Raw genomic sequence first — 25,274 nt, forward strand, 5'->3', positions numbered from 1 at the left:
TAAAGACATTATACCAGGTTCTTTAGAAGATATAAAGAGATACAGTCCTTTTCCTCAAAAAGTTTTCTATCTAGAAAGGGAAATGGACCCACAATTCAGAGCTGTAAAGCGGAATGTAGAAGTTGCCCTAAGAGGAGTGAAAATAAAGTGCTGTGAGGGAAATACACATCTTGCTGATGCAGGGGCCGTGGGAGCCAGCCTAGAATTTCTTCCAACAGAGATGGAGAAGGGGTGGCGGAGATGTGAATCCAAGGCCAGGGCACAAGCTCAGCATGGATGCAGAGGCAGTAAAGTCTGAAGTTGGTTCAGGCAATAGTGAGTTGTCCAGTTTGGCAAGAATGGAGAAAAGTTTTAAGAGAGAAAATGCAATGGTATGTGGGGGTGATATCATGGAAAAAAATGCACTTAAGTTCATGGGAATATGAAGTTTTTGAGTGAAGACTTGACATCATCAGAGCTGAGCTTTAAAGACTGGCTCTCTGCAGAAAGAAATAGAGGACACAGATGAAAGTAACAATAGAGTGCCTGGAGGCCAACCCACAGACTGGCCAGAGTCCATGTGAAAAGTGCCAAGGGGAGGTTTGAGTGTATGGCTGTGGCAGAGGCAGTAAAGTCCCTTCATACCTCCAAGCCTTTGTTGTTTCTCTGCCTCAAATGCCCTTCCTCCTGTTCTCCCTTCAAAGAACTCCTACGTGTCTTTCAAGATTCAATTCCATTGTTATCTCCTCTCTGAAGATTTCTTGACTCCTCTAGACAATACTGGTTGTTTCATGTGTGATCCTAGAATACTTTGAAATTACCCCTCTTGCTGCAAGCCTTATATTGTGCTATAAATATTTCCTTATAAGTTGGCCTCCCCAGTAAGAGTCTGAGATCCTCTAGGAAAGGGATGAGAGATCGTTTCTTCCCAGTAGCAGGCACTTAGTACATAATGTATGGATAAAGGAACAAATGATGGAGAGGGAACATAGGCAAGAGACATTGCAGGTGAATCATTTGAACTGTGCTTATGTCCTAAAGAGGTCATACAGACTGAAACAAGTATAGGGAGGAGGGTGGATAGAGGAGGCAGGAATATGGCTTAGAGTTTGAACCTGGAGAACAAAGACAAAACAAATGGTAAAACCAGGAGAAGACGCTGCGTTTTGCAAGAAGATGGTGCCATCCATTCAGGAATACCAGGGCAAATGTAAAAGTGTCTCACATCCTAGTGGTGGGAGACAGTAGTGGGTTAGGAGAAACAAGACATTGCAAAATCTTAATGCTATATGCAAGTTGAGCATCCCTAACCCAAAAATCTGAAATCCAAAATGTTCCCAAATCTGAAACATGTTGAGACGACAAGTGGAAAATTCTACACCTGACCTCTTGTAACAGGTTCCAGTCAAAACTTTGCTTCAGGCCGGGCGCGGTGGCTCACGCTTGTAATCCCAGCACTTTGGGAGGCCGAGGCGGGCGGATCACGAGGTCAGGAGATCGAGACCACGGTGAAACCCCGTCTCTACTAAAAATACAAAAAATTAGCCGGGCGCGGTGGCGGGCGCCTGTAGTCCCAGCTACTCGGAGAGGCTGAGGCAGGAGAATGGCGTGAACCCGGGAGGCGGAGCTTGCAGTGAGCCGAGATTGCGCCACTGCACTCCAGCCTGGGCGACAGAGCGAGATTCCGTCTCAAAAAAAAAAAAAAAAAAAAAAAAACTTTGCTTCATGCACAAAATTATTTTAAATGTTGTATAAAATTACCTTCAGACTATGCGTATAAATGTATATGAAACATAAATGAATTTCATGTTTAGACTTGGGTTCTGTCCCCAAGATATCTCATTATATATATGTAAATATTCCAAAAAAAAATCTAAAATACCTCTGGCCCCAAGCATTTTAAATAAGGGATACTCAACCTGTACAGTAAAACCTAAATTCAACATTTATTTAACTCCTTAAAAATACAAACTTTGAATTACTAGTTTCATCACATTTAAGTTTGGGTCTTAATTAAATCCTCATCTTCCTGTCATTCCACTTTGTACTGACTATACTAGACAAGGCACGAGGGAAGTAGTTATTTCGAGTACTCCAAGTGCAGTGACTGCCCGAGGGCTCCTGTCAGCATCGCAGCTGCATACCCGCCCTCTGCTGGCTGTCGGGTGTTTTAGCCTTACTGGGCTGTAAATGAGGAGCGCTGGCCTCAGCGTCACAGTCATTCCGCCCTTTTTCCTGTGCACACTCTTCACTTCTGTATTTTTTATTCCAAATATTTAAAAAGTGAGTTTAATCATTTCAGAGACCTCTTCAAATGAGTAGGAATCTACAAAAAGATAAAATTTTGTATTCAGCCAAAAGAAAGATTGTAATATTCTTCTGGAGGATTACATAAATTATTTAATTTTTTAATTTAAAATTTGGTACCCTGTCACAGACAGAAGCTTGTGACTGGTAAGAGCAATTGCTGGTTATTTAACAGTTTTGTCTGTGTGCTGGGGTTTTTGTTTGTTTGTTTGTTTGAGATGGAGTCTCACTCTGTCACCCAGGCTGGAGTGCAGTGGTATGATCTCGGCTCACTGCAGCCTCCGCTTCCCGAGTTCAAGTGATTCTCCTGCCTCAGCCTCCCCAGTAGCTGGGACTACAGGTGTGTGCCACCATGCCTGCTAATTTTTTGTGTGTATTTTTAGCAGGGACAGGATTTCACCATGTTGGCCTGGGTGGTCTCGAACTCCTGGCCTCAAGTGATCCACCCACCTTAGCCTCCCAAAGTGCTGGGATTACAGGCATGAGCCACTGTGCCCAGCTTGTGTGCTGTTTTAATAAGATACCTGACAACCCATAATTTCAAAAGATGTCTAATTTCTCTTTGACACAAATGATATATATTTTTCCTAATGAAAAGACTTTCTTTAAAAAAAAAAATTGTGATTTTGTCCCCTTTGGCTTTAGATTTTAGAATTCAGTGATTTCAGGGCATTCTTGCCTGGATATAAACAAACCTTGCTTACCAAACTGAAAGTAACCATTCCCTTTATTTAAAGCTATCTCTGTTTGTACCTTTGTTGGAATCTTCAATATCTTAACATGAAAGTGTGAATGTTACGTCAGTCAATTGTCACAAGATTGCAAAGATTTGTCCTCCTGATTTTTCTGTAACATGCCATAGCAAGAAAAAAAAAGTTTCTTTTTTTGATGAGGTTTTTTGGCTATTGATTACAATTTAGAGATTATCAACTGATGTACATTCTAAGATGTCTTTTGGGCTTTGGTTTCCTGGAAGTATACTTGTCTACCCTGAAGCTTGTGATCTTAAGAAAATTTAACCTTATACAAATGAGTTTGTTTTTTGCTTTCTTCCTTCAGGGGAAAATAGTTCATCAAAGTTTAAATATTATGAATTCCTTCTCACAAAAGGTAAAAATACAGCAAATACGATCTTTGTCAGAAGATGTGCGATTTTACTATAAACGATTACGGGGCAATAAGGAAGACTTGGAGCCAGGAAAAAAATCAAAGGTTTGAGGATGTTATATTTGAGAATTCCCATCGGTTAACATTTTGTTTTATGACCTCCTGTGGATTTGGGATTCATGGTTCTCCTGTGCCTCTTTACAGATTGCAAACATTTATTTTGATCCTGGACTACAGTGTGGGGATCATTGCTATGTTGGCTTGCCTTTTCTATCCAAATGTAAGTGACCTTGCTGTTCTCTCTCATGTCTTCAATTCCCCTAAAATGCTCTTTTAGTAGGAGGCTGCCACTTTTAAAGTACATTGCTGTCTTTTGTTACTATAGAAATTATTTGAAGGAAAATTGACAAGTGAGTATAGATGCAGGTTAAGTATGTTTCCTTGTTTTAGCTGAACCCAAAGTGCAGCCTGGTGTAGCCATGCAGGAAGATATGTGGGATGCTGACTGGGATTTGCATCAAAGCCTGTTCAAGGGATGGACAGGAATAAAGGAAAATTCAGGTCATAGGTGAGTGGTTTTATGTTTATTTATTTTAGCCATCTTTACAAGCTTGAAACATAATGCTTTCTAAATTTTATTCTTATGTTAGATTATTTTGCTTTATAGCTGCGAAAGAATGCCTAACTTTCGAAAGTTATTAGTGAGGCATCTTAAATTGCCAGTTTAACTGTATGTTGCTTGGAAATATACACGCTGTCATTTTTCTCTTTTCTGTGGTGCTTTAGATATTTCTTACACTCCAAGAAAATATTTGAAGTTGTCTTTATGTAGGATGACGACAGTATTCACCTTAGACTCATCCATTTGCATAGGAAAGAAAATTTTTTACCTACCACCACTGATGTCTGTTAAAGGCAAGGAAAACATTTTCTAGGTTTACCCCCACCTAGACACTTGGTACAAGACCAGAGTGTCTGTTTGCTTATTGTGAAAAGAAATACCTCCTTCCTTTTTTTTTTGAGATGGAGTCTCACTCTATCACCAAGCTGGAGTGCAGTGGTGTGATTCTCCTGCCTCAGCCTCCTGAGTAGCTGGGACCACAGGCGCACGCCACCATGCCTGGCTAATTTTTGTATTTTCAGTAGAGAGAGGGTTTCACCATGTTGGCCAGGATGGTCTCCATCTCTTGACCTCATGATCCACCCACCTCAGCCTCCCACTGTGCCCGGCCCACCCCCTTCCTTTCTAAGTGCTGAGCTGTTCGGGAGCACACAGGGCTCCGTTCAGACAGCCACCACAGTGTTTCTTTGGCAGGTAGGAAGTGTGTATCTAATGACAAATCAATACCGCACCCAGATTCAAAAACAAAAAATGTATTGATTTGGTGGTAATAGAAATTTGATCTTTTTCATGTACTTCAGAAAAGAATTTGACTAGAATAATGATAGTATGGCAGCTGATGGAAACTGCTCTTCTCAAGCTGCTAATTTGAAATATGTTTGTTAGTATCAGGATATTCCCATTTAAGAGTACTGTAAATTCTCAAACCATTAATAATTGGAGGGTTTGTTTATCTGAACTCTCTGTTATGAAAAGTTTTCTTAAGGCAAAAGAAAGTCGAATGTTTACTTTAAAAAGATGGTTAAAATGAATACAAAAGAGACTTCCTCTAATGGACTTGCTAAGAGAACACTAATTAAAACTCTCCTTTGTACCTTGTATTTCCACAGTGGACATTATAAAGGACAAGCAAGCCCCAAATGTTAATGTCCAATTATGAACAAATAACTTACAGTGCTGTCCTAGGCTCAGCTGCTAAGGAACCTCTTCACCTCCTACCCACAAAAAGCCTGCCCTCCTCTCTGTGTCCCCAGCACCCCATTGCTAAGACCCGGGCTCCCTGTCTATCCTGAGTGCACAGTGGATGTGATATTCTCCCTGATCCTGCCTTTGTGTTACTTTGTTATGTGTGTGTTACAGAGGATTTCTGCTACTAGTCTTATAAACTTGTATTCTTACCAGTATTAGAGTATCATAACACTACAGCAATAGAGTTAGGGGTTAAAATATGCTTCAGCGTTTAGTCCCAGGAATCTTGGCTCCATTTATAATATTGTGTCTTCGGGAATGTGTTCTGAGTTCTAAGCAACTGGCTTTTACACACTTACAAGTAGGGAGATATTCAGATGAAGTCTTGAATATTGCTGAAAACTTTACATGTGTCTGCACAAAACCCTCATAGGTTTTACCTCTATTGTCAACTGATGTCTTCATTGAATGTGAGGACTCTGTTTTGTTTTTATATCAAGGGGGAAAAAAGCCATATGCCAAGCAATGCACTGCCTTCTCATTAGTTCTACTGAAAATGTTTTTAGCACCCTGCTTGTAGATGTCTAGATCTTTCCTCTAGGCACGTAAGATCCTTTAGGATCTGCGTAACATCATGTGTTATCTGTATATACCTGCCTTTTCTAAATAGGTTATCTACTATAGGCCAGCTTTTCTTACTGAATTTATACTTGGAAAGGTTTTTCTAAACTTACACAGGATTACATTAATGCCATTGGTATTATTCCTAAGATTTATCATCCTTTCCATATTCAGTACAGAAACAGAGGATCTGTGACAGGTATTTTGGCAACTCTTTGCACCAATATAGAGACATCATATAGCATTACAAGCATAGTAAAATATTAGAATGAATAAATGTGTTTTTTCAGGGCCAGCAAAAAGTTTCTCAAGTACATAAGCCTAATTGAATTTCTTATGTTCAGAAGACTCAAATATTTCATTTTGATACAGTGACTTACAAATTGTTTTTCTAGATTGAGTGCTATATTTGAAGTAAATACAGACCTTCAAAAAAATATAATATCAAAAATCACTGCCGAGCTCTCCTGGCCTTCCATACTTAGCTCACCCCGGCACTTGAAATTTCCACTTACGAATACAAACTGCTCCTCAGTAAGTATTCAAAGTGACATTGGTTTTTGGAAATACATACTAGGGTTATAAAGTATTTACTCTTAGCTTTAACTATAGAAATCTTTCATTTAATGTTTCATTATTTTGTTTAAGGAAGAAGAGATTACTTTAGAAAATCCTGCAGATGTTCCTGTCTATGTTCAGTTTATTCCTCTGGCTTTATATTCCAACCCTTCCGTGTTTGTAGATAAGTTAGTATCAAGGTAAGTATTGCTTTGAATCATCACAGCGTTTCTATATAGTATCGAATCAGTATTTTATTCACTTAAAAGCCTTATTGCAGCTCATACAGATTAATAGATTTGACTTAGAGAAGTTCTGGATCTATAAGGTTGAGAGAAGGCTTTAGGGAGGTTTAGGTCGATACTGTGTGAAGCATCCAGAAAAGCTTTCAACGTAAGGCAAGAAAAAGTAATATGGAACTCCCTTCTAAAAATCTGTAAAGAGAAAGCAGATGAAACCTTTCAAATATTCTAGTTTTGAAAGTGAACAAAATATTAATTACAAGTTGTGGCCTTTAATTTTCTTAAGGCTATAAATCTGGTCATATTGATCTCAAAACCTGACAGACAATAATTTGACAATAAAGCACATACCTGATAATCACTCCATAACCCGCTCAACTGTGGTGTTGCTTATGAATAAATATGTGTACATTTTTTGTTTTAGGTTTAACTTGAGTAAGGTGGCAAAGATAGATTTGAGAACACTAGAATTTCAAGTCTTCAGAAACAGCGTAAGTATTCAAACTTCATAATATTCCAAGAAATTATTCTATAATATGATCAATATAAATATGAAAGAAAATTATTGGCTACTCTTAAATTTGGCTGAAGGGTTAGTTACTGAAGAAGTCAGAGCAGTCCAGTAATTATTTCAGAGGCAAATAAATCATGAAAAGTAGGTGGGATTTAGATCAAGGTGAGGCACGTTGAGTAGAAGGTTCATATTTATGGGCATTAAACATTAAGCCCATGAAGGTTTGTAATAACAATTACAGAAATTCTGAGAATATATAGGTGAGGTAAATATTAATACATCATTGATTTTTATTAAGCATCAAAATATTGAGCTCAGTCATTTACATTTTCTTTCTGGGATACTTTGTAATTAAATTGTAAGCCATCTATGATTGCTAAACCCATGACTGGCTGTGTTTGTATTTAGCATGGTAGTATGCATGATTTTCACTCAATGGATAATCTTTTATTTATAAACATATACATAAACTGGTTGGTTCTAGGAACCACACTATTTTCTATCATTCAGGCCAGGCTGAGCAACCACTAACCACACGTTATTAAATAAGACCTAATGTAAGGGTGTATGTTAGGAACTTAACACTTGGAGCTAAGGCTCCCTGCAAACTGGTCCAAGCCTTTTGGCCACCATGCCCTTGTTTCTGCCCAGGGCCAAATTCAAATCTGGTTCTCTGATTCCAGAAGCCTTGCCCTTACCATTGTATCATGTGGTTATTGCTGATCAGGAATTGCTATGAGCCTTTTCAAACCAGATCCCTTGTAGTTCTTGAAATACTGTATTCTTTCCCATAGCTCCATGTTTTAATCTGTAAGGCATATATTAGCCCAATCCTTATTAGAGTAGCTTTTATAACTCTATCTTTAAGGCGAGCTTACATAAGAAAGTAATATTCAAAGTTGTATTTTTTTCTGTCGAATAATGGCTGAGACACTACACTAAAGTTTAGACAGTCTTGTATTCCAGCCTTATGTCCCGCTCTGGGAATCTTTTTGTGCTTTGCTTTTCCCATCTGTAAAATGCCAAAGTAACAAATGTTACTGGAAGTTATCTAGAAGGCTCAGTAACTGGAACTTCCTTTCATTCTGCTTTTCTTTTTCTTTTTTTTTTTTTCCGAGACAGTCTGGCTCTGTCACCCAGGCTGGAGTACAATAGTGTAATCTCAGCTCATTGCAACCTGTGCTCCCCGGGTTCGTGCAATTCTCCTGCCTCAGCCTCCCGAGTAGCGGGATTACAGCCACACACCACCACACCTGGCTAATTTTTTTTTTTTTTTTTTTTTTTTGTATTTTTAGTAGAGCCGGGGTTTCACCATGTTGGCCAGGCTGGTTTCAAACTCCTGACCTCAGGTGATCCGCCCACCTTGGCCTCCCAAAGTACTGGGATTACAGGCGTGAGCCACGGTGCCCAGCCCACTCTGCTTTTATAGTAGGGAGAAATTTCACATAAGTATTAAGTGAGCTAATATTTAACTTTCTTATTTTACTGACTACAAGCCATATATACAAGATGTAGAACACTGAACTAAGCACTGTGAGAGATAGAAAAATAAATAAGAGTACTCTAGACGTCAGAAATGTATTCTAAATAAGAAATTCAGGATGAGGTCCTAGGGTGAGCTTAGAGTAAATTCTATCTCAGGCATCTCTACAGTGCTATAGAATGTGGTTCTCAAAATACTTGGTCTCAGGACTCCCTTGCAGTCTTAAAATTATTAAGGACCCCAGAGAGGTTTCTTGTTTATATGGTTTACATCCATCAGTGTTTTGCCATATTAGAAACTGAAACTGAGGCCGGGTGCGGGAGATCTTTAAAACAGTGATTTAATTTGTTTAAAATAATAATAAACCTATTCCATTCAACATAGGTAACATCAAAAATGAAAACTACCTGTATTTTAAAAAATCATTTAGCAAGGAGAATGGATTGTTTTAAATTTTTACAACTCTCTTTAATGGCTGGCTCCCTGACTTAATAGGTAGATTCTCATATCTGCCTCTACATTCAGTCTCTCTTGATATATTGTTTTGATGGAAGTATGTAATGAAAATCTAACCTGCTACAGACATGTAATTACAAAAAGAAGGAGTATTTTAGTTGCCTTTTTATTTATAACACTGTACATCAGTCATTTGGAAAATACTGGTTCATGGAGACATGCAGACCTTACAAATGTTGCCACAGTTCACTATGCACTATCCAAAAATGAATCATACTCGCTAATCTAACCACCAGGCTCATCAGGAAACTCTTGAAGTATTGGGAAGCTGTCAAGCTCACAACGGTGAATACAAATTATCCAAAATCCTAAATTTTGCTCAAAAGCTTGAATTTTATTGGAAACAAATACTTCAGTAGGCTCACTTATTTCTGTGAAAATACCTGCCAGAACCCAAGTCTGAATAACCATAGACTGTCAGTCATTCTTTCAGACATAAACGGTGTTCCATGAGAAAAGCAGCTAGTTCAGCTTCCATCTCAAACAGCTTTTCAAAACAACATCGTAGCTGTAGAAATACTTTTTACATACTTCCCATTGTATCCCACAGAATATTAAAGACATGCTCCAGGGTTGAAGTTTTTACAGCATCATCGAAGACTTTTTTTTTTTTTTTTTTTTAACTACAAATGCATGACGCTGAAAAACACAATGGCTAATAGGGAAGTTTGATACCACTGCCTTGATGCATGTTAAGGGGTCAGCAGTTTTACCCTCCATAGCTTTTGCTGACCATCAGTGCAGATGCCAACATAGTGAAAAAGACAACGTCTATCAGTATTATTATGAAAATAGTTTTGACATTGTGGTGGATACTCTGACAGGATCCCTGAGATCCCCAGGGGTCCAAGGGTCACTCTTGGAGAACCACCACTATAAAATTATTAAGGTCCTGAATGATATACGGGAGGCATCACAACATCCTAAAGTTTTCCCCAAACCATGAGAGTTTAAATTAGCTAGTGCTTGCTGGGAATATATGTATAGTACATCATTGTGTCCATCAGTTACTCAGAGTAGTTTATTTAAAAGGGATCTTACTCACCAACCATCCTGAAGCAATTGGAATATTCTCCTGTCTTAGTGGACTTTGACAGAAAGGGAAAAAAATAGCAGTTAACACTTGAACAACACAGGCTTCGACTGTGCTGGTTCACGCATACATTTTTTTCAATCAAGCGCAGATGGAAAATACAGTTTTCAAGATGCAAAACTGCATATATGGAGAGCCCTACTTTTTGTATAGGCACATTCCACGGTGGCCAACTGCTACTTGAAAATGCGCAGATTTGGTTATGCCAGGGATCCTGGAACCAATCTCTGGCATGTACAGAGACATCCGTATTTACCTCAGAAGCAAGAATTAAAAGTAATGTGCTTCATAAAGTCTGTTGACTATAAGCTAATGTTTGTGGAATCATGCTGAAGCAAGTAGCTAGATCTGTATGTGTGAAACACACACCGATCTATGCCAGGGGGAGTAGAAAACAATACAAAATTCACCCTCCTTCCATGTTAGTGGAAGCCATAAAGAACTGGTGGATGTTTATAGCCAAGCGTTGACAATCCTTCCCTCAAAAAAGTTTACCCTTAATGTTGCTTAAAAACCAGAACAGTATATCCTTATATGTGACCTGTGACTGTTTTTGTAAATAAAAAAGCAAATGTTTTTCAACCTTAACTATAACTGGCTGTCAAAAAGTCATATTTTGAATATTAAACTAAGCTATGCATTAAACTTTAAATCATTGGGTGTTTATGAAACAGTAATCGTGTGTAACCTTCAAAATAAGATTCAAGGAGAAATTTATAGGAACTGAAAATCTTTTTACATTTAAACGTATGGTGCAGCCTGAAGACCCTTCAGCTGGTCCCCTTCAGAGGGGAGGAGTGGCGTGGCAGTGGCAGGCAGTGGCAGGAGGCCTGAGGTGTTGGCCTTGGTCCCCTTTAGAGGGGAGCAGTGGCGGGAAGCATCAGGAGGCCTGGGGTGCTGGCATTGGTTCCACAAGTGTTTGCTTTGTACTAATGTGTCTAGCTGATCATCTTAGGTTTGTGTCCTTTTCTGTGTGTGTAATATTTCAACTTTTTAGGTTAAAAACAAAAAAGTTATGTATCCAAAAACAAATGCCTTGTGCAAACATTGAGGACTTTGTTTGGTGACCTGGGGAACAAAGCCCCTTTTTGGACTTAATGTAGAATATGAATCTCATTGTTGGTTACTCTGTGCTGCTTTCCAGCTAAGCCATATCTAAACATGACAGATAAAATTGTTTACGCATTTAGGCCAGGCGCGGTGGCTCACACTTGTAATCCCAGCACTTTGGGAGGCCAAGGAGGGCGGATCACGAGGTCAGGAGATCGAGACTATGGTGAAACCCCGTCTCTACTAAAAATACAAAAAATTAGCCGGGCGTGGTGGCAGGCGCCTGTAGTCCCAGCTACTTGGAGAGGCTGAGGCAGGAGAATGGCGTGAACCCGGGAGGTGGAGCTTGCAGTGAGCCGAGATCGCGCCACTGCACTCCAGCCTGGGTGACAGAGCGAGACTCTGTCTCAAAAAAAAAAAAAAAAAAGATTGTTTACACATTTAATCAGTTTGAGAAACTATACTGGGCTCTAGATGGGGTGTAAAGGAAGAAACATCCTTCCAGAGAATATATTCATGACTCCTCTTTGTTTACCCAATGATTCAAGGCTCATCCACTGCAGAGTTCAACAGGATTTATGGAGGGCCTCTCTCGACATTTAATTTTAAACCTAATTTTAAAACCTGGAGAAAAGAAATCTGTCAAAGTAAAGTTTACTCCAGTTCACAACAGAACTGTTTCTTCACTTATCATAGTCAGGTAGGTTCTGTGATATAGGTGTGGGTTCATTTTTACTACTTACTTAGAAGTCTTCACTTGTTTTAAGATGAATTTGCATGTCTAACTTATGAAATAGTTTGAATTTACTTTGTCCAAAACATGCACACACACTCCATGCCTAATGAAACATACCTTTGTTATCAAATGCATAGTTGAAAAACATGAATAGTGTCTTACTGTAATGTGTCTCTCTTAAAAATAAAAACTTGCTCTTCTCTGTGTATTTTTGAACTCTTAAAGTATAAATTCTCACCATTAAATTTAATTTCTATGTGGTGCTCTGTAAAATAACAGTAGAAATTGCAAATTAAAAGATTGTGCAGATTTAATGACAGAAAAATCTGTAATTCTCATTCTTGCATAGAAATAACCTGACCGTGATGGATGCTGTGATGGTCCAAGGACAAGGAACAACTGAGAACTTGAGGGTGGCAGGCAAGCTTCCAGGTCCAGGAAGCTCCTTACGCTTTAAAATCACGGAAGCCTTGTTAAAAGACTGTACAGATAGTAAGTCTTCCTAATAGTTCCAAGGACACTAATTTCAGCATTTGCTTTCAACAGTAAATAATTTCAAAAACAACATTATTTCTGTATGTGCACACGTGTATAATAGTTATGAATGCTTAACTGCTTAAGGAAATTCCATGTTGTGTTTAGAGTTGTTTGATTTGGATCTTAAAAGATTTAAAGTGTTTGCACTCATTGCATACCTTAGCTGATTTACTCTCAGTATGAAACATATAGTAAACTTTTGCCATCTAAAATGATGTATCAAAGTAGATTACCTCATGATGAAATCTGAGGAACAGCTGATCTCTCTGACGTGCAGGGATGGTTTATAACCTGGGACATACAGTAATTCATGAATAATATATTTATCGTTTGGACTGGGAGCACATGATGGCAAGATTTAGTCTTATTCCTGATTTTTTTATCCTTTAGGTTTAAAACTAAGAGAACCAAATTTCACATTGAAAAGAACATTTAAGGTAGAGAATACAGGACAACTTCAAATTCACATAGAAACCATTGAAATCAGTGGATACTCATGTGAAGGATATGGCTTTAAAGTTGTTAATTGTCAAGAGTTTGCTCTAAGTGCCAATGCTTCTAGAGATATAATCATATTGTAAGTATTTTATTTTAAGGTATAATGAATCACTAACTTTCTATAGAGTTGCTCAAACTCTATGCAAAGATATGTTTTCATATTTACCAAAAGTCTTTATCCACAAATGCATTCATTTGATTTTTTTTTTCACTTAATCTTTCGCTAAGGTATTTCTTCATATCTTAGTTTTCAAAGTTGTAAATTTTTTTTCACTTAATCTTTGGTTAAGGCATTTCTTCATGTCTCAGTTTTCAAAAGTTGTAAAACTTTATCTCCGAGGTGGATCAGATAATCTTAGAAATCAATTTCAAAATTATTTTCAGGGTTATGTTAAAGCAAAAGATGTTGGTATAAATTCACAGTCCCTCAGCAACAGAGATTTGTTTCATACACGTACAGTTTTTTCACGTTTTGCAGTATAAGGATATGTAATATTTTGGTCAGAAGACAGTTTTAATGCCTATCTCAGTAATAGCTGCAGCATATTTTAACAATTGATAACTTGTTTTGTTATAAAGTGTATGCAATAAAATGCAACTTCTGTCCCTTAATTGAATATTTAATTTTGTGATCTTTAATGGATATTTACTTAATAAGTAGCTGCATTATTGCATATAAGGCATAATGTTTGACACCTAAAGATGCAATGAGGAATAAGACACCTTTCCTCAAGGTGCATACAATTAGCTAAAAACAAAAATAAAATAATTGCAGCAGTAATCCATACTGCAGGAGATGATGGAAAAATCACTAGGCCCCAGCCAGTTGGTTTGTTTTTTTAAAAAAGACATTATTGGGACTGTAGCCTGGGAAAAGAGCATGGATTTAGATAAGAAAGAAGGAGAGAAGGACATGAAGCTCAGGACCATTTTCTGAATTAATAATTATGGGAAACTGATTATTGTTATTTTTTAGTGTAATTTCTCTAATTATTCACAGAATACAGTTGTTCCTGTTATTGACCATGGGACAATACTTTTTTCATCTTAAAATATGGAAGTTGAGTAAAAGTATCAAACTCAAATTCTGTGTTATATTTCAAAGGCTTACGGGACTGGTATTATATGCAGACTGCTTGTGAGATATTTTTAAAACTTAGCCTTACTATCATCATTCTGTTTTAGGTTTACTCCTGATTTTACAGCTTCTAGAGTTATTCGGGAACTGAAGTTTATAACAACCAGTGGCTCTGAGTTTGTGTTTATATTGAATGCATCCCTTCCTTACCATATGTTAGCAACCTGTGCAGAAGCCTTACCCAGACCCAACTGGGAACTGGCTCTGTATATCATCATCTCAGGAATAATGAGGTACTGTGTCTTGTTTCAAGGTTCATATTTATTCAACATTTAACACTGTTGATCGAGTGCCCGCTGTGTGCCAGCCACTGTTCTGAGTACTAGGATATACCAGCAAACAAGACAGAACTCTGCCTTTATCAATCTCACAGACTGGTGGGAACAGTTAAAACTGAGCCCTTCTTGGGTGGCATATATAATGAACAGTGTTCTTTACCTCTGAAATTTGTTATACAAATTAAGTATATTTTAACGTCTTTTTAAAATGCTCAGATAAAGTTACTTGGGCATATATATAATATACTTAACACAATAGTACCTAGGCCACATGAAACTGATTAGAAATATTTTTTAAATTCTGAGTGTCTTCATCTGTTCTCAGTATATTACTTTGTGTTTCAAGAGTCAGATAAATTTACCTCTAAACTAATTTACATATTTATATCACACATCCTTTAGAGGAAACGGGTTGGAGAGTTGAAACTAAAATTCTTCTTAGTAAAAGAAAAATCAGATTCCAGGCATTTCTTCTAATACACATAATTATTGCCTCCATATAAAACCTCCATGTAAGATGGCATTCTATAAAAATTGATGAGCAGGCCGGGCACGGTGGCTCACACCTGTATTCCCAGCATTTTGGGAGGCTGAGGTGGGCAGATCACCTGAGGTCAGGAATTCAAGACTAGCCTGGCCAACATGGTGAAACTAAAAATACAAATACGTCTCTACTAAAAATACAAAAAATTAGCCGGATGTGGTGATGCATCCTTATAATCCCAGCTACTGGGGAGGCTGAGGCAGGAGAATCGCTTAAATCCGGGAGGCTGAGGTTGCAGTGAGCTGAGATTGCCCCATTGCACTCCAGCCTGGGCAATAAGAGCGAAACTTTGTTTCAGAAAAAAAAAAGAGAAAAACTGATGTGCAGATTTTATCCGTAAAACTGTGGGTTTTTTTTTTTTTTTTTTTTTTTTTGAGACAGAGTCTTGCTCTGTTGCCCAGGCTAGAGTGCAGTGGCGCTATCTCGGCTCACTGCAAGCTCCGCCTCCTGGGTTCACACCATTCTCCTGCCTCAGCCTCCCGAGTAGCTGGGACTACAGGTGCCCGCCACAATGCCCGGCTAATTTTTTGTATTTTTAGTAGAGACAGGGTTTCACCATGTGAGCCAGGATGGTCTCGATCTCCTGACCTCGTGATCCACCTGCCTTGGCCTCCCAAAATGCTGGAATTATAGGCGTGAGCCACCGCGCCTGGCCAAAACTGTGGGTTTTGTCTGTTAAAAGTTGTCACAGACAACTTGGTTTTCTATTACATCATATTGTACTTTACCAAGAAACTCTGCCTTTAACATCGAATTTTGTTGCTTGTTCACTAACAAATGAATCCTGATTTTCCAATTTTTTTACCCCTGCAGTGCACTGTTTCTTTTGGTCATTGGAACAGCCTATTTGGAAGCTCAAGGAATATGGGAGCCATTTCGAAGGCGGCTCTCCTTTGAGGCCTCGAACCCGCCCTTCGATGTGGGGAGGCCATTTGATCTCAGGAGAATCGTTGGTATTTCATCTGAAGGAAAGTATGTTCACATGCTGGCAATAAATTCCCTAGTGTACATAGATTTGGCTGATAAAATTACAAGAAAAAATAAGTTTCTTTTCATCTTTGCTCAGGAGAAAAAAAATCTTAATTCTGATTACTTAATAACGCCCTGTATGGAACTATGAGTGACTTAGAGCTCATACTGGATACTGTGTTTTTATTATATTGGTAAGGGTTAAAATACTTTTAGTTAGATCACTGAAGGTAAATTATAAATGTTCAAATAGAACAGATCTTAGAGAGTTGTAGAAATTTCCCTATTTCTTGCTCTTTTTTCCCTAGTGTAGTTTATATTTATGGTGGCTGTACTGATGAAATAAGTTTTTTTTAAATATTAGATTTTGTAGGTTGCTATTTACTGATCTGCAGTTGGTCCCTTTTTCAGCTTGAACACACTCAGCTGTGACCCCGGTCACAGTAGGGGGTTCTGTGGAGCAGGCGGTTCATCATCCCGACCCAGTGCCGGGAGTCATAAGCAGTGTGGCCCATCGGTCCACCCACACAGCAGTCACAACAATAGAAACTCAGCTGACGTGGAAAACGTCAGAGCCAAAAACAGTTCAAGTACCTCTAGTAGGACTTCTGCTCAAGCAGCTTCTTCACAGTCTGCTAACAAAACAAGCCCCCTTGTCTTAGATTCGAACACAGTGACTCAAGGTCATACAGCAGGCAGAAAGTCCAAAGGGGCAAAGCAGAGCCAGCATGGCAGCCAGCACCACGCCCACAGCCCGCTGGAGCAGCACCCTCAGCCTCCTCCGCCACCGCCAGTGCCTCAGCCCCAGGAGCCGCAGCCCGAAAGGCTGTCTCCCGCCCCCTTCGCACAGCCTTCCCACCCAGAACGTGCCAGCAGCACGAGGCACAGTTCCGAGGACTCGGACATCACCAGTCTCATAGAAGCCATGGACAAAGACTTCGAACACCATGACTCCCCAGCCCTAGAAGTGTTTACAGAGCAGCCTCCATCGCCATTGCCAAAAAACAAAGGTAAGATCTGACGGAGATCCGTGATGTGTGAGGGAAAAGCTAGTGCATGCTTAGGAAGCTATTAAGATTATAGTTGTGGTAAACAACTAATTTAGTAGGTTCCTTTGGCTCAGATTTATCTCCAGTGTTGGACTTCAACTTTTCCATCAAAAATGCAATTAGAGGTATCTGTCATGAAAGATATATTTGTATTTCTTAGATTGTTTACCAAAATCAGAAATTCTGTGGACATCTGTTTTTCTTTTCAGCTGCCTGAGATTGTGTTATTGTGATAGATTTAGCTTTTTTTTTTCATTGTTAAAATAATTTTGAGCACAGGAGTAAAATGGAGATTGTCTGCCTTTTAACTCCAAATTAGGATTTCTTTACTTTAGAGCAGGGGTTGGCAGACTACAGTTAACGGGCCAAATCACCACCTGGTTTTATAAATAAAGTTTTATTGGAATAGAACCATGCTCATTTGTTGGTATATCCTCAGCTTTCATGCTTCTATGGCAGAGTTAAGTAATTGTGACCAAAACAATATGGCCCACAAAGCTGAAAATATTTGCTATCTGGCCCTTTACAAAAAAAGCCAACCCTGCTTTAGAGTTCTGCTTACTGTATTAGTTACCTATTTCTGAATAACAGATGACCCCAAAACCCAGGGGCTTAAAAGAACATATACTCTTATCTCACAGTTGCTGTGGTCAGGGACATGAGTACAGCTTAGCTGGGTCCCATGGCCCTCACAGGACTGCAGTCAAGGTGTTGGCCAAGGCTGATATCATCTTAAGGTTCAGCTGAAGGTGGACCTGCCTCCACGTTCACACAGGCAGTTGATGGTGGGATTCAGTTCTTCATGGGCTGTTGGACGGAGGGCCCCAGCTCCTCCTTGCTGGCTGTGGCCAGAGGTCTGTCATGGTTCCTCTCCACAGGGCAGGTCACAGCTTGGCAGTTGGCTCCCCCAGAACGAGCAAACAAGAGGGCAAGGAGGAAGCAGGACAGAAGTCACTGTTTTTTATGATCTAATCTGGGAAGTGGCATCCCATCAGTGTTGTAGTATTCTGCTCATTCGAAGTGTGGTCCAGCCCACACTCCAGAAGAGAGAACCGCACAAGGGCATAAATACCAAGAGGTAGACACCACTGGGAGCTAGGTAGACCAATTTGTAAGCTCCAGAATCAAAACGTAAAAACCAGTAAATAGCCTCTAGTTGTATTACAATTTCATCCCTTCACAGCCTGAGCTTTTTTGCATCTTCCTTTCTCTCTCGTGGCAGCCATGCTAATAATATACATTATTCCAAGCCTGTGTCAGTCCCTTCCAGAATGGTTTACCAAGGAGTTTTTGGCTTCAATTTATATAGAAAACAGGGATCTTGGCAGCCCTAAGAGGCCAGAAGAAATTTGACATCCCAGAGTCGAGGAGTTTTAGATAATTTTTTAGTCCCAGTAATACGAAAACTAGCTCTATTGAGTCCTCTTGGAATTAGACGCATTTGGATTTGTAAAACAGTAAGATGTCTTGAATATGATTGGTTAACCTCTTCTACAGAAATCATTTTTTGGCTAACCCATTATTAACTGAGCTTACCATATTTTAGGGTAATTTTTAGAATAATCTTAAGTGAATACTTAAAAGTTCTTTTTTAATTAGATCAAGTTACATAGCATTTTTTCCCACATTTATGGGGCATGAATAAAATAAATCTGTATTATCCTTTCTTATCACCAAAGAAGGAGTTGGGCAGTCAAATTGACTACCTCATTCCTGTGTCTAACACAGTCTTCCGACATCAGCGCGATGGGTCCAGTTCTATTTTCAGGGTCACTCGTTGAGAACCTAAATTTTAAAATGCTTTTTCATTTTCACAGTGGTCCTAGAATCAACCTACTAAAAGATACTCAGTGAGGGAGCAAGGATGCCACATTATTGGTGACTCTTGAGCCTGTGAGGAGCCAGTGGTTAGAAGCTTCGCAGGCGCGGCTACTCTACTCACTATCCTTCCCACTGATGCTGTTTGGGAAAAAGGAAGGAGCCTGTATCTATATTTTTTTTCTTCTTCAATGTTTTTATTGAAGTATAGCATGCATATAGAAAGGCAGTCTTTAAAATGAACTTTAAAAAGTGGGCATTGATCTTGGGGTTGCAAACTAGTAGTATGTTGTGAAGCTATAGGCTTCCAGCTGGGCAGAACCTTTATAATCTTTCAAAAGCTTACCCCCACACCCCTGCAAATAGCAGATTTACATTAAATATGAACATTCTCTTTTTAGAGGCAACACGTTCTTTTTTTTTCTCCCCCTGGTGTCTCATACTAAAATTATTTCTTATAATGAGCTTATGTAGTTTCTGGTTTTTGGAAGCTGCTCAGAATGACCTCTTCGAGTGAATGTGTTTATCTCCCTGGATCTTGCCTTCTGCGGTTGGATGGCTTGCAAACCACACAGCCGTGCTATGCCACCTCTCCAGTCACTGCTTCCGGTGGAAGATGATGCCCAAAAATGCTGCCTGTTCATGGTTGGCCTGAGCAGGGACTCTTGTTGCTGAATAATCATTAGATTCTGTATTTATTTGGTTTCTCCCACCTATAACACTTAAACCCCATGGACTGGACAGTAGCCACTGCAGGACTGAGGGCTAAAACCCAAGAAAGCCATGAACCTGGCACAGTTGGGTCTCAGTGTCTGCGTTAACCAGAGAAATGATGGTGTCTGTGGCCATTCTTGTTTCTGACTTTGGCTTTATCAAGGGTAGGGAGAGGCAGAGAGGCGCGGCGTCCTGAGGCCACGCTCTGCCATTAGGCAGGTGCAGATTATATCTTGACTCCGCCCACTTACTAACTGTGTGACTTGGGAGAAAATGACTCCCCTGAGCCTCCACTTGTTATTTTTAAAGTGAAGAAAACAGTTGCTCCCCACATCACAGGATATCACTACTGCCATGGTTATTATTGGGTCAGGAAGTGGCACATGCCATCTGTAGCCTGCTGAGTTGAAGGTGGCTGTGGAGCATCCCAGCAGAAGCATCTGTTTGGAACTTGGTCTCAAGGGTAAGAATTGGGACAAGCAGAGAATCCTGAGGGCAAGGCCAAACAAGAAGGCAGCCAGCAAATAGCATGACAGAAAGCAGTGGAAGGTGTTGTTAGCACATCCCAGCAGGCAGGACCAGGCGGGGCAGAGGCTGAAGAGTGCTCGCGGAGCCTGGACTTGAGGACATTATTTGTGACCTTGGAAGGAACAGTTTGTGTGACGCGCCATCACCTCTAAGACCAAGTCACTGTGGCTTAGAGTAACTTTCACATCAGACTGTTAGTAGTGGCAACTAACTTGTGAGTGTTTTGGGGGCTTTTACTCTTTAACCTGTATTTTCCCTATTTAATTTTTAACAATAAAAACTATGCATGTATTGTAGGTTTTTAAAAAATATATAGAGAGAGTTACAACCAAGAAGGCAGTATTTTTTATGAAAAATGAATAATACATGGAAACATGGTGCTTGAAAATATCTCTGGGCCAAAGTCAGAAAGCCCATAGAGCTGAGACAGTGGTGCTGATCCACACTTGCCAAGGTTTCAGACGTGACCACAATGTCTCGTGCATCCTGGTGATTGGCAGTGCTTGCTATGGTTTTCCAGTAAGATAACACTGGGCAGAAGAGGAGCAAGACCTAGTTTGTGTGATTCTAACTCCTACACTGTGCTGCCTCCTCAAAGAAAAAGAGGGAGGGGGAAGAAAATGAGGAGATAATTAGTGAAACCATGTGCCCAGGTGGTGGAGTGGGCTGAGCCCCAGTTTGGTAGATGATAAAAGGATGGACACTCCGCAGGTGTGCAGATGCGTGTGAGTTGGTAGAGATAGAGAGGCAGGATATGGGTTTTCACTTGAACTTAAGGAGTCAACTTGAGGCAGCATGTGGGTTTAGGGAAGTTTTTACTTGAACTAAGTCATCCTCTGAGACTGCTGGGGGAAGTGGTAGGGTAGAAACACAAAATAGACAAAGTTTGGAATAGTCAGATTCCACGTCGCTGAGAATGTTGTAGGCCCGGGCGGTCAGCAGGGGCAGGAAACTTGGATTTGTAGGCTGGCCCCTTCAGCAACGTTGGAGGCCCAGCTGAGGGCCACTGAGGCACTGCCTCAGGTTTGTGTCACTTTCTCAGTTGTACCCTGCAGCCCAGTGGTGAAGAATGAAAACTGGGTAGTTGGTGGAGTAGGACGGGGCTGGAGTTCTGTGGGGCAGGGACAGCAAAAAGACAGCGAGTGAGGACGTCACAGGAGTGCTGGCAGGAGAGTGGTGGGGTGCTGTGCTGGCAGTGTGGAATTAGCAACATGGGGGAGGACCTTTAGCCAGAAGAAACCTCACAGAGAACATGGATGAGTCAAGGGATGGGAAATCCAACAGGTTGAATTTCGAGGATGGTGGGAGTAAGGAATGTTAGGAGACTAAGGTCTAAAAAGGAGGTGTGAGTGTAAGGTTTCAGAGGAAAAGCAGTTCTAGGCAATACCAGGTTCGTAGGTGCAGCCTTGGAAATGGGATGTCAGAGTGAGCTAGAGGTGAGGTCCACAGTCCTTATGCAACACTCTGGGTGCCTCGTGTGTTTGAGAATTCAGAATTTTGGAAAGGTATGCAGTGCATATACCACACGATGCAGAAGACAAAGTAGGTGAACGTCAGATCAGCCACCAAAAATATATAGTCATATTAAGTTTTGTTTCTAAATGAGTTCCGGGAAAAAAACCTTTGAGAGTTTTTTGGATTTCAGATTTACAGATAAGAGATTTGTCCACCTGTATAAGGCCTGGGGCCCAGACAATGGGAAGTCCAGGGTAAGAGGAAGTCCATAAGTGTGATGCCAGCACCCCTGAAGCCTGGGGAGGTTCTTTCTGGAGGTCACAGTTGGTGATCCTCTGGAGGTTGTCCAGAGATGTCCCTCTCAGGTGCTGTCACTGATATGACAGGGCCTGACGTGGGACCACACATGTTCAGAGAACCCATTTGCTAGTGATTGAAACTTCCCTGAAGTAGTTATTTTGGGTGGCAATTAAATGAAATGATTTAAAGTGGGGGAGAGGCAACTAACTAGCTCAGACTAGCAATTCATTCAGAGCAACTAGCTCAGACAAATTCATTACACAGCATGTAGTGAAGATAAAGACGAAGTAAATGTCTAGGACATGCTTTGCCTACATTTAAAACAGATTAGAGGTAGTTTAAATTATCATAGCACATATAAAACTGAATAAAAGTCAGAAATGGTTTTTGGTGTTTCATCTGTTTTTTAGTTATGGTACTATCAGCAGAAACCTCAAAATAAAGTTAGTTGTTAACAATTAAGTGTTAAATTGAACTGCAAATTTTCTGGCAGTTATGGTTGAGGAAAAATGTCATATAGTTCTCCTGAAGGAAAAGGGGGCATAGAAGTTCATCTGAAAAAAACAGAGTTTGCTGGCATTAAATTCCTGCCTGAATATGAGGACATCACATAGTAGAACGGATATCGTGTCTCTGTTACGGAGACTATGGCAATGTTCTTCACATAGATGCTTTCTATCGGCCGCCCGTCAAACCCAACATCTTCACATTGAATTAGAGCTCCTCACCTACACCGTGCCTCTCAGATGAACACTCAGCCTCCCCCACATGCACAGCATTTATGGTGACCATGGGTATAGCTAGTGGGTGGTTTTCTACGCTAAATATTTAGCAGCCTAAGTGTTCTTCCACACACTGAGGTTAGCCCCAAGGTACCCCACAGTCAGAGACAAATGTTTTTGTCAATAAAGAGTTTTGGTTTTTGGTTTTTCGGAGTTTTGTTAAGACAGAGTCTCACTCTGCCACCCAGGCTGGAGTGCAGTGGTGTGATCTCAGCCCAGTGCAGCCTCCCAGACGTAAGGGATTCTTCTACCTCAGCCTCCCAAGTAGCTGGAACTGTAGAACTGTAGGTATGCACCACCATGCCTAATTTTTTTTTTTTTTTTTTTTTGGAGAGACAGGGTCTCCCTATGTTGCCCATGCTGGGCTCAAGCAATCCGCCTGCCTCAGCCTCCCAAAGTGCTGGTATTACAAGTGTGAGCCACATTGTATCTGGCCACTTACTTGTTTTTTAGCTTTTTATTTTGAGATACTTGTAGATTCACGTGCAAATAATAAATTCAGAGATCCTATATACCTTTTACCCAGTTTCCCCCAATGGTAACACATTGCAAAACCACTGTACGCTATTACGCCCAGGATAGTGGTGCTGATACAGCCAAGACACAGAACATTTCCAAGCCCACAAGAATCCTCGTGGGCCCTTTTCTAGCCACACTCACTTCCCTCCTTCTTCAGCCTACCCCTTAGTCTGGCAAATATGATTCCATTTATGTACCATTCTTGAAAAGACAAAATTATAGAAATGGAGGAGATTAATAGTTGCCAGACTAAGGAGAACTTTTCCCCAAAAGGAATGTACCATTTTGGTTTTTCTGAGTCAGTTTAATTCTCTGGAGATTCACCAGTTTGTTCCTTTTTATTGCTGAATAGTAGTCCATCGTATGGGTGTACCATGGGTTTTTTAGTCATTTGCTCATTGAAGAACATTTGGATTATGTCTAATTTAGGGCTATTATGTATAAAGATGCTACAAATATTTGTGTACAAGTTTTTGTATGAACACAGAACTTCATTTCTCTCGGATATGTGCCCAGGAGTGAATTTGTTGGGTCTTATGATAGTTGCATATTTCATTTTCTGAAGAAACTGCCAAAACGTTTTCTCTAATGACTGTGCTGTATTACATTCCCACCAGCAACGTAGGAGTGATCCAAGTTCTCCACATCCTCAGCAGCATCTTCATTTTTTCTGTTGAAGCCATTCTAATAAGTGTGTAGTGATACCTCTTTGTGGTTTTTATTTGCAGTTATTTTCTAATGGATAATGATGTTGAATATATTTTCATGTGCTTATTTGCCATCTGTATGTTTTCCTTGGTAAAATACCTTCTTCATGTCTTTTGCCCATTGTTTTAATTGGATTGTTTGGGTTTTTCCACTATTGATTTTGAGAGTCATTTACACATTCCAGATACTAGTACTTTGTCAGATATGTGGTTTGCAAATAATTTTTACTTGTCTGTAGTGTGTCTTTTTATCCTTTTTATAGTCCATGATTCATTTTGAGTTCATTTTGTATGAAGTGTGAAACTTAGTTTGGAGTTCACTTTGACTTAAAGTGGGGGGAAGATGTTAATTTTTAACTCGCTTTCCTAATAGTTACAGGGCTGTTCACATCATCTGTTTCACATTCGGTGAGCTGTGGTAGTAGTGTTTTTCAATCAAGTGGTCCATCATTTCATCTAAGTTACCACATCTATGTGAATAGAGTTGTTTATAGTATTCCCCTACCATCATGTTGATGTCTGTAGGGTCTATAGGAATATTCTGTTTCATTTCTGATATTGGTAATTTGTGTCTTTTTTAGTTATTTTTGTTTGTTTGTTTTTTGGGGTTTTTGGTCAGTCTTGCTAGGTTTGTCAGTTTTACCGATCTAATCAAAGAACAGCTCTGTGTTTCGTTGATTTTTCTCCATTGCTTATCTGTTTCAATCACAGTGCCTTCTGTTTTTATCTTTGTTATTATCTTTGTCCTGCTTACTTTAGATTTTTCTGCTCTTTCTTTAGTTACGTAAAGTGGGAGCTTTAATTGTTAATACAGGACTTTTCCCCCCTTTTTATGTATGCTTTTAGTGCTATAAATTTCCTTTTCACCCCTGATTTATTGATGTCCCACAAATTTTGATACATGGAACTTTCAGTTTCATTCCCTTCCATTTTTTTTTCTTTTGAGACTTCTGTGACCCATGAATAATTTAGAAGTGTGTTGCTTAGTTTCCAGTCTTCCAAGATTGGAGATTTTTCCTATCTTTCTGTTATTGCTTTCTACTTTGAATCCACTATAGTTGGAGAATGATTTCACTTCTTTTCATTTCACTTCTTTTAAATGTGTTAAATGATTTCACTTCTTCTAAATGTGTTGAGGTTTGTTTTATGGCCCAGAATATGGTCTATCTTGGCTTATGACCCATGGGCACTTGAAAAGAATGTATATTCTCCTGTTTTGTGTGGACTAGTTTATAAATGTCCATTAGAGTCTGTTGGTTGATAATGCTGTTCTTTCCTTTTTGATTTTTCTGTCTAGTCGTTATACTATTGAGAGAAGGTTGTTGACATCTCCAAATGTAATTGTGGATTTCTCTTTTAGATGTTTCTGCTTTACATAGTTTGCAGTGCTTTTGTTTGATGCATTTACATTTAAGATTGCTG

General features: G+C 39.7%; 1 protein-coding gene across 4 annotated transcripts in view; it reads left to right on the forward strand.

Moving 5' to 3' along the window:
- The window catches only part of TMEM131 (transmembrane protein 131), a 254,572-nt gene that overhangs the window by 201,071 nt on the left and 28,227 nt on the right, over positions 1–25,274 (forward strand). For all 4 annotated transcript variants that reach the window (XM_055241870.2, XM_055241869.2, XM_063616805.1 and 1 more), the window contains 12 exons: positions 3,346–3,498; positions 3,598–3,673; positions 3,844–3,961; positions 6,220–6,358; positions 6,473–6,582; positions 7,049–7,115; positions 11,829–11,980; positions 12,366–12,508; positions 12,944–13,130; positions 14,237–14,422; positions 15,825–15,983; positions 16,392–16,990. In XM_055241870.2, coding sequence (XP_055097845.1) covers positions 3,346–3,498; positions 3,598–3,673; positions 3,844–3,961; positions 6,220–6,358; positions 6,473–6,582; positions 7,049–7,115; positions 11,829–11,980; positions 12,366–12,508; positions 12,944–13,130; positions 14,237–14,422; positions 15,825–15,983; positions 16,392–16,990 — 2,089 coding nt within the window. The remainder of the gene's footprint in view (positions 1–3,345; positions 3,499–3,597; positions 3,674–3,843; positions 3,962–6,219; positions 6,359–6,472; positions 6,583–7,048; positions 7,116–11,828; positions 11,981–12,365; positions 12,509–12,943; positions 13,131–14,236; positions 14,423–15,824; positions 15,984–16,391; positions 16,991–25,274) is intronic.

Source organism: Symphalangus syndactylus, chromosome 14, assembly GCF_028878055.3.
Source record: "Symphalangus syndactylus isolate Jambi chromosome 14, NHGRI_mSymSyn1-v2.1_pri, whole genome shotgun sequence".
In the NCBI taxonomy this organism is placed as follows: domain Eukaryota; kingdom Metazoa; phylum Chordata; class Mammalia; order Primates; family Hylobatidae; genus Symphalangus; species Symphalangus syndactylus.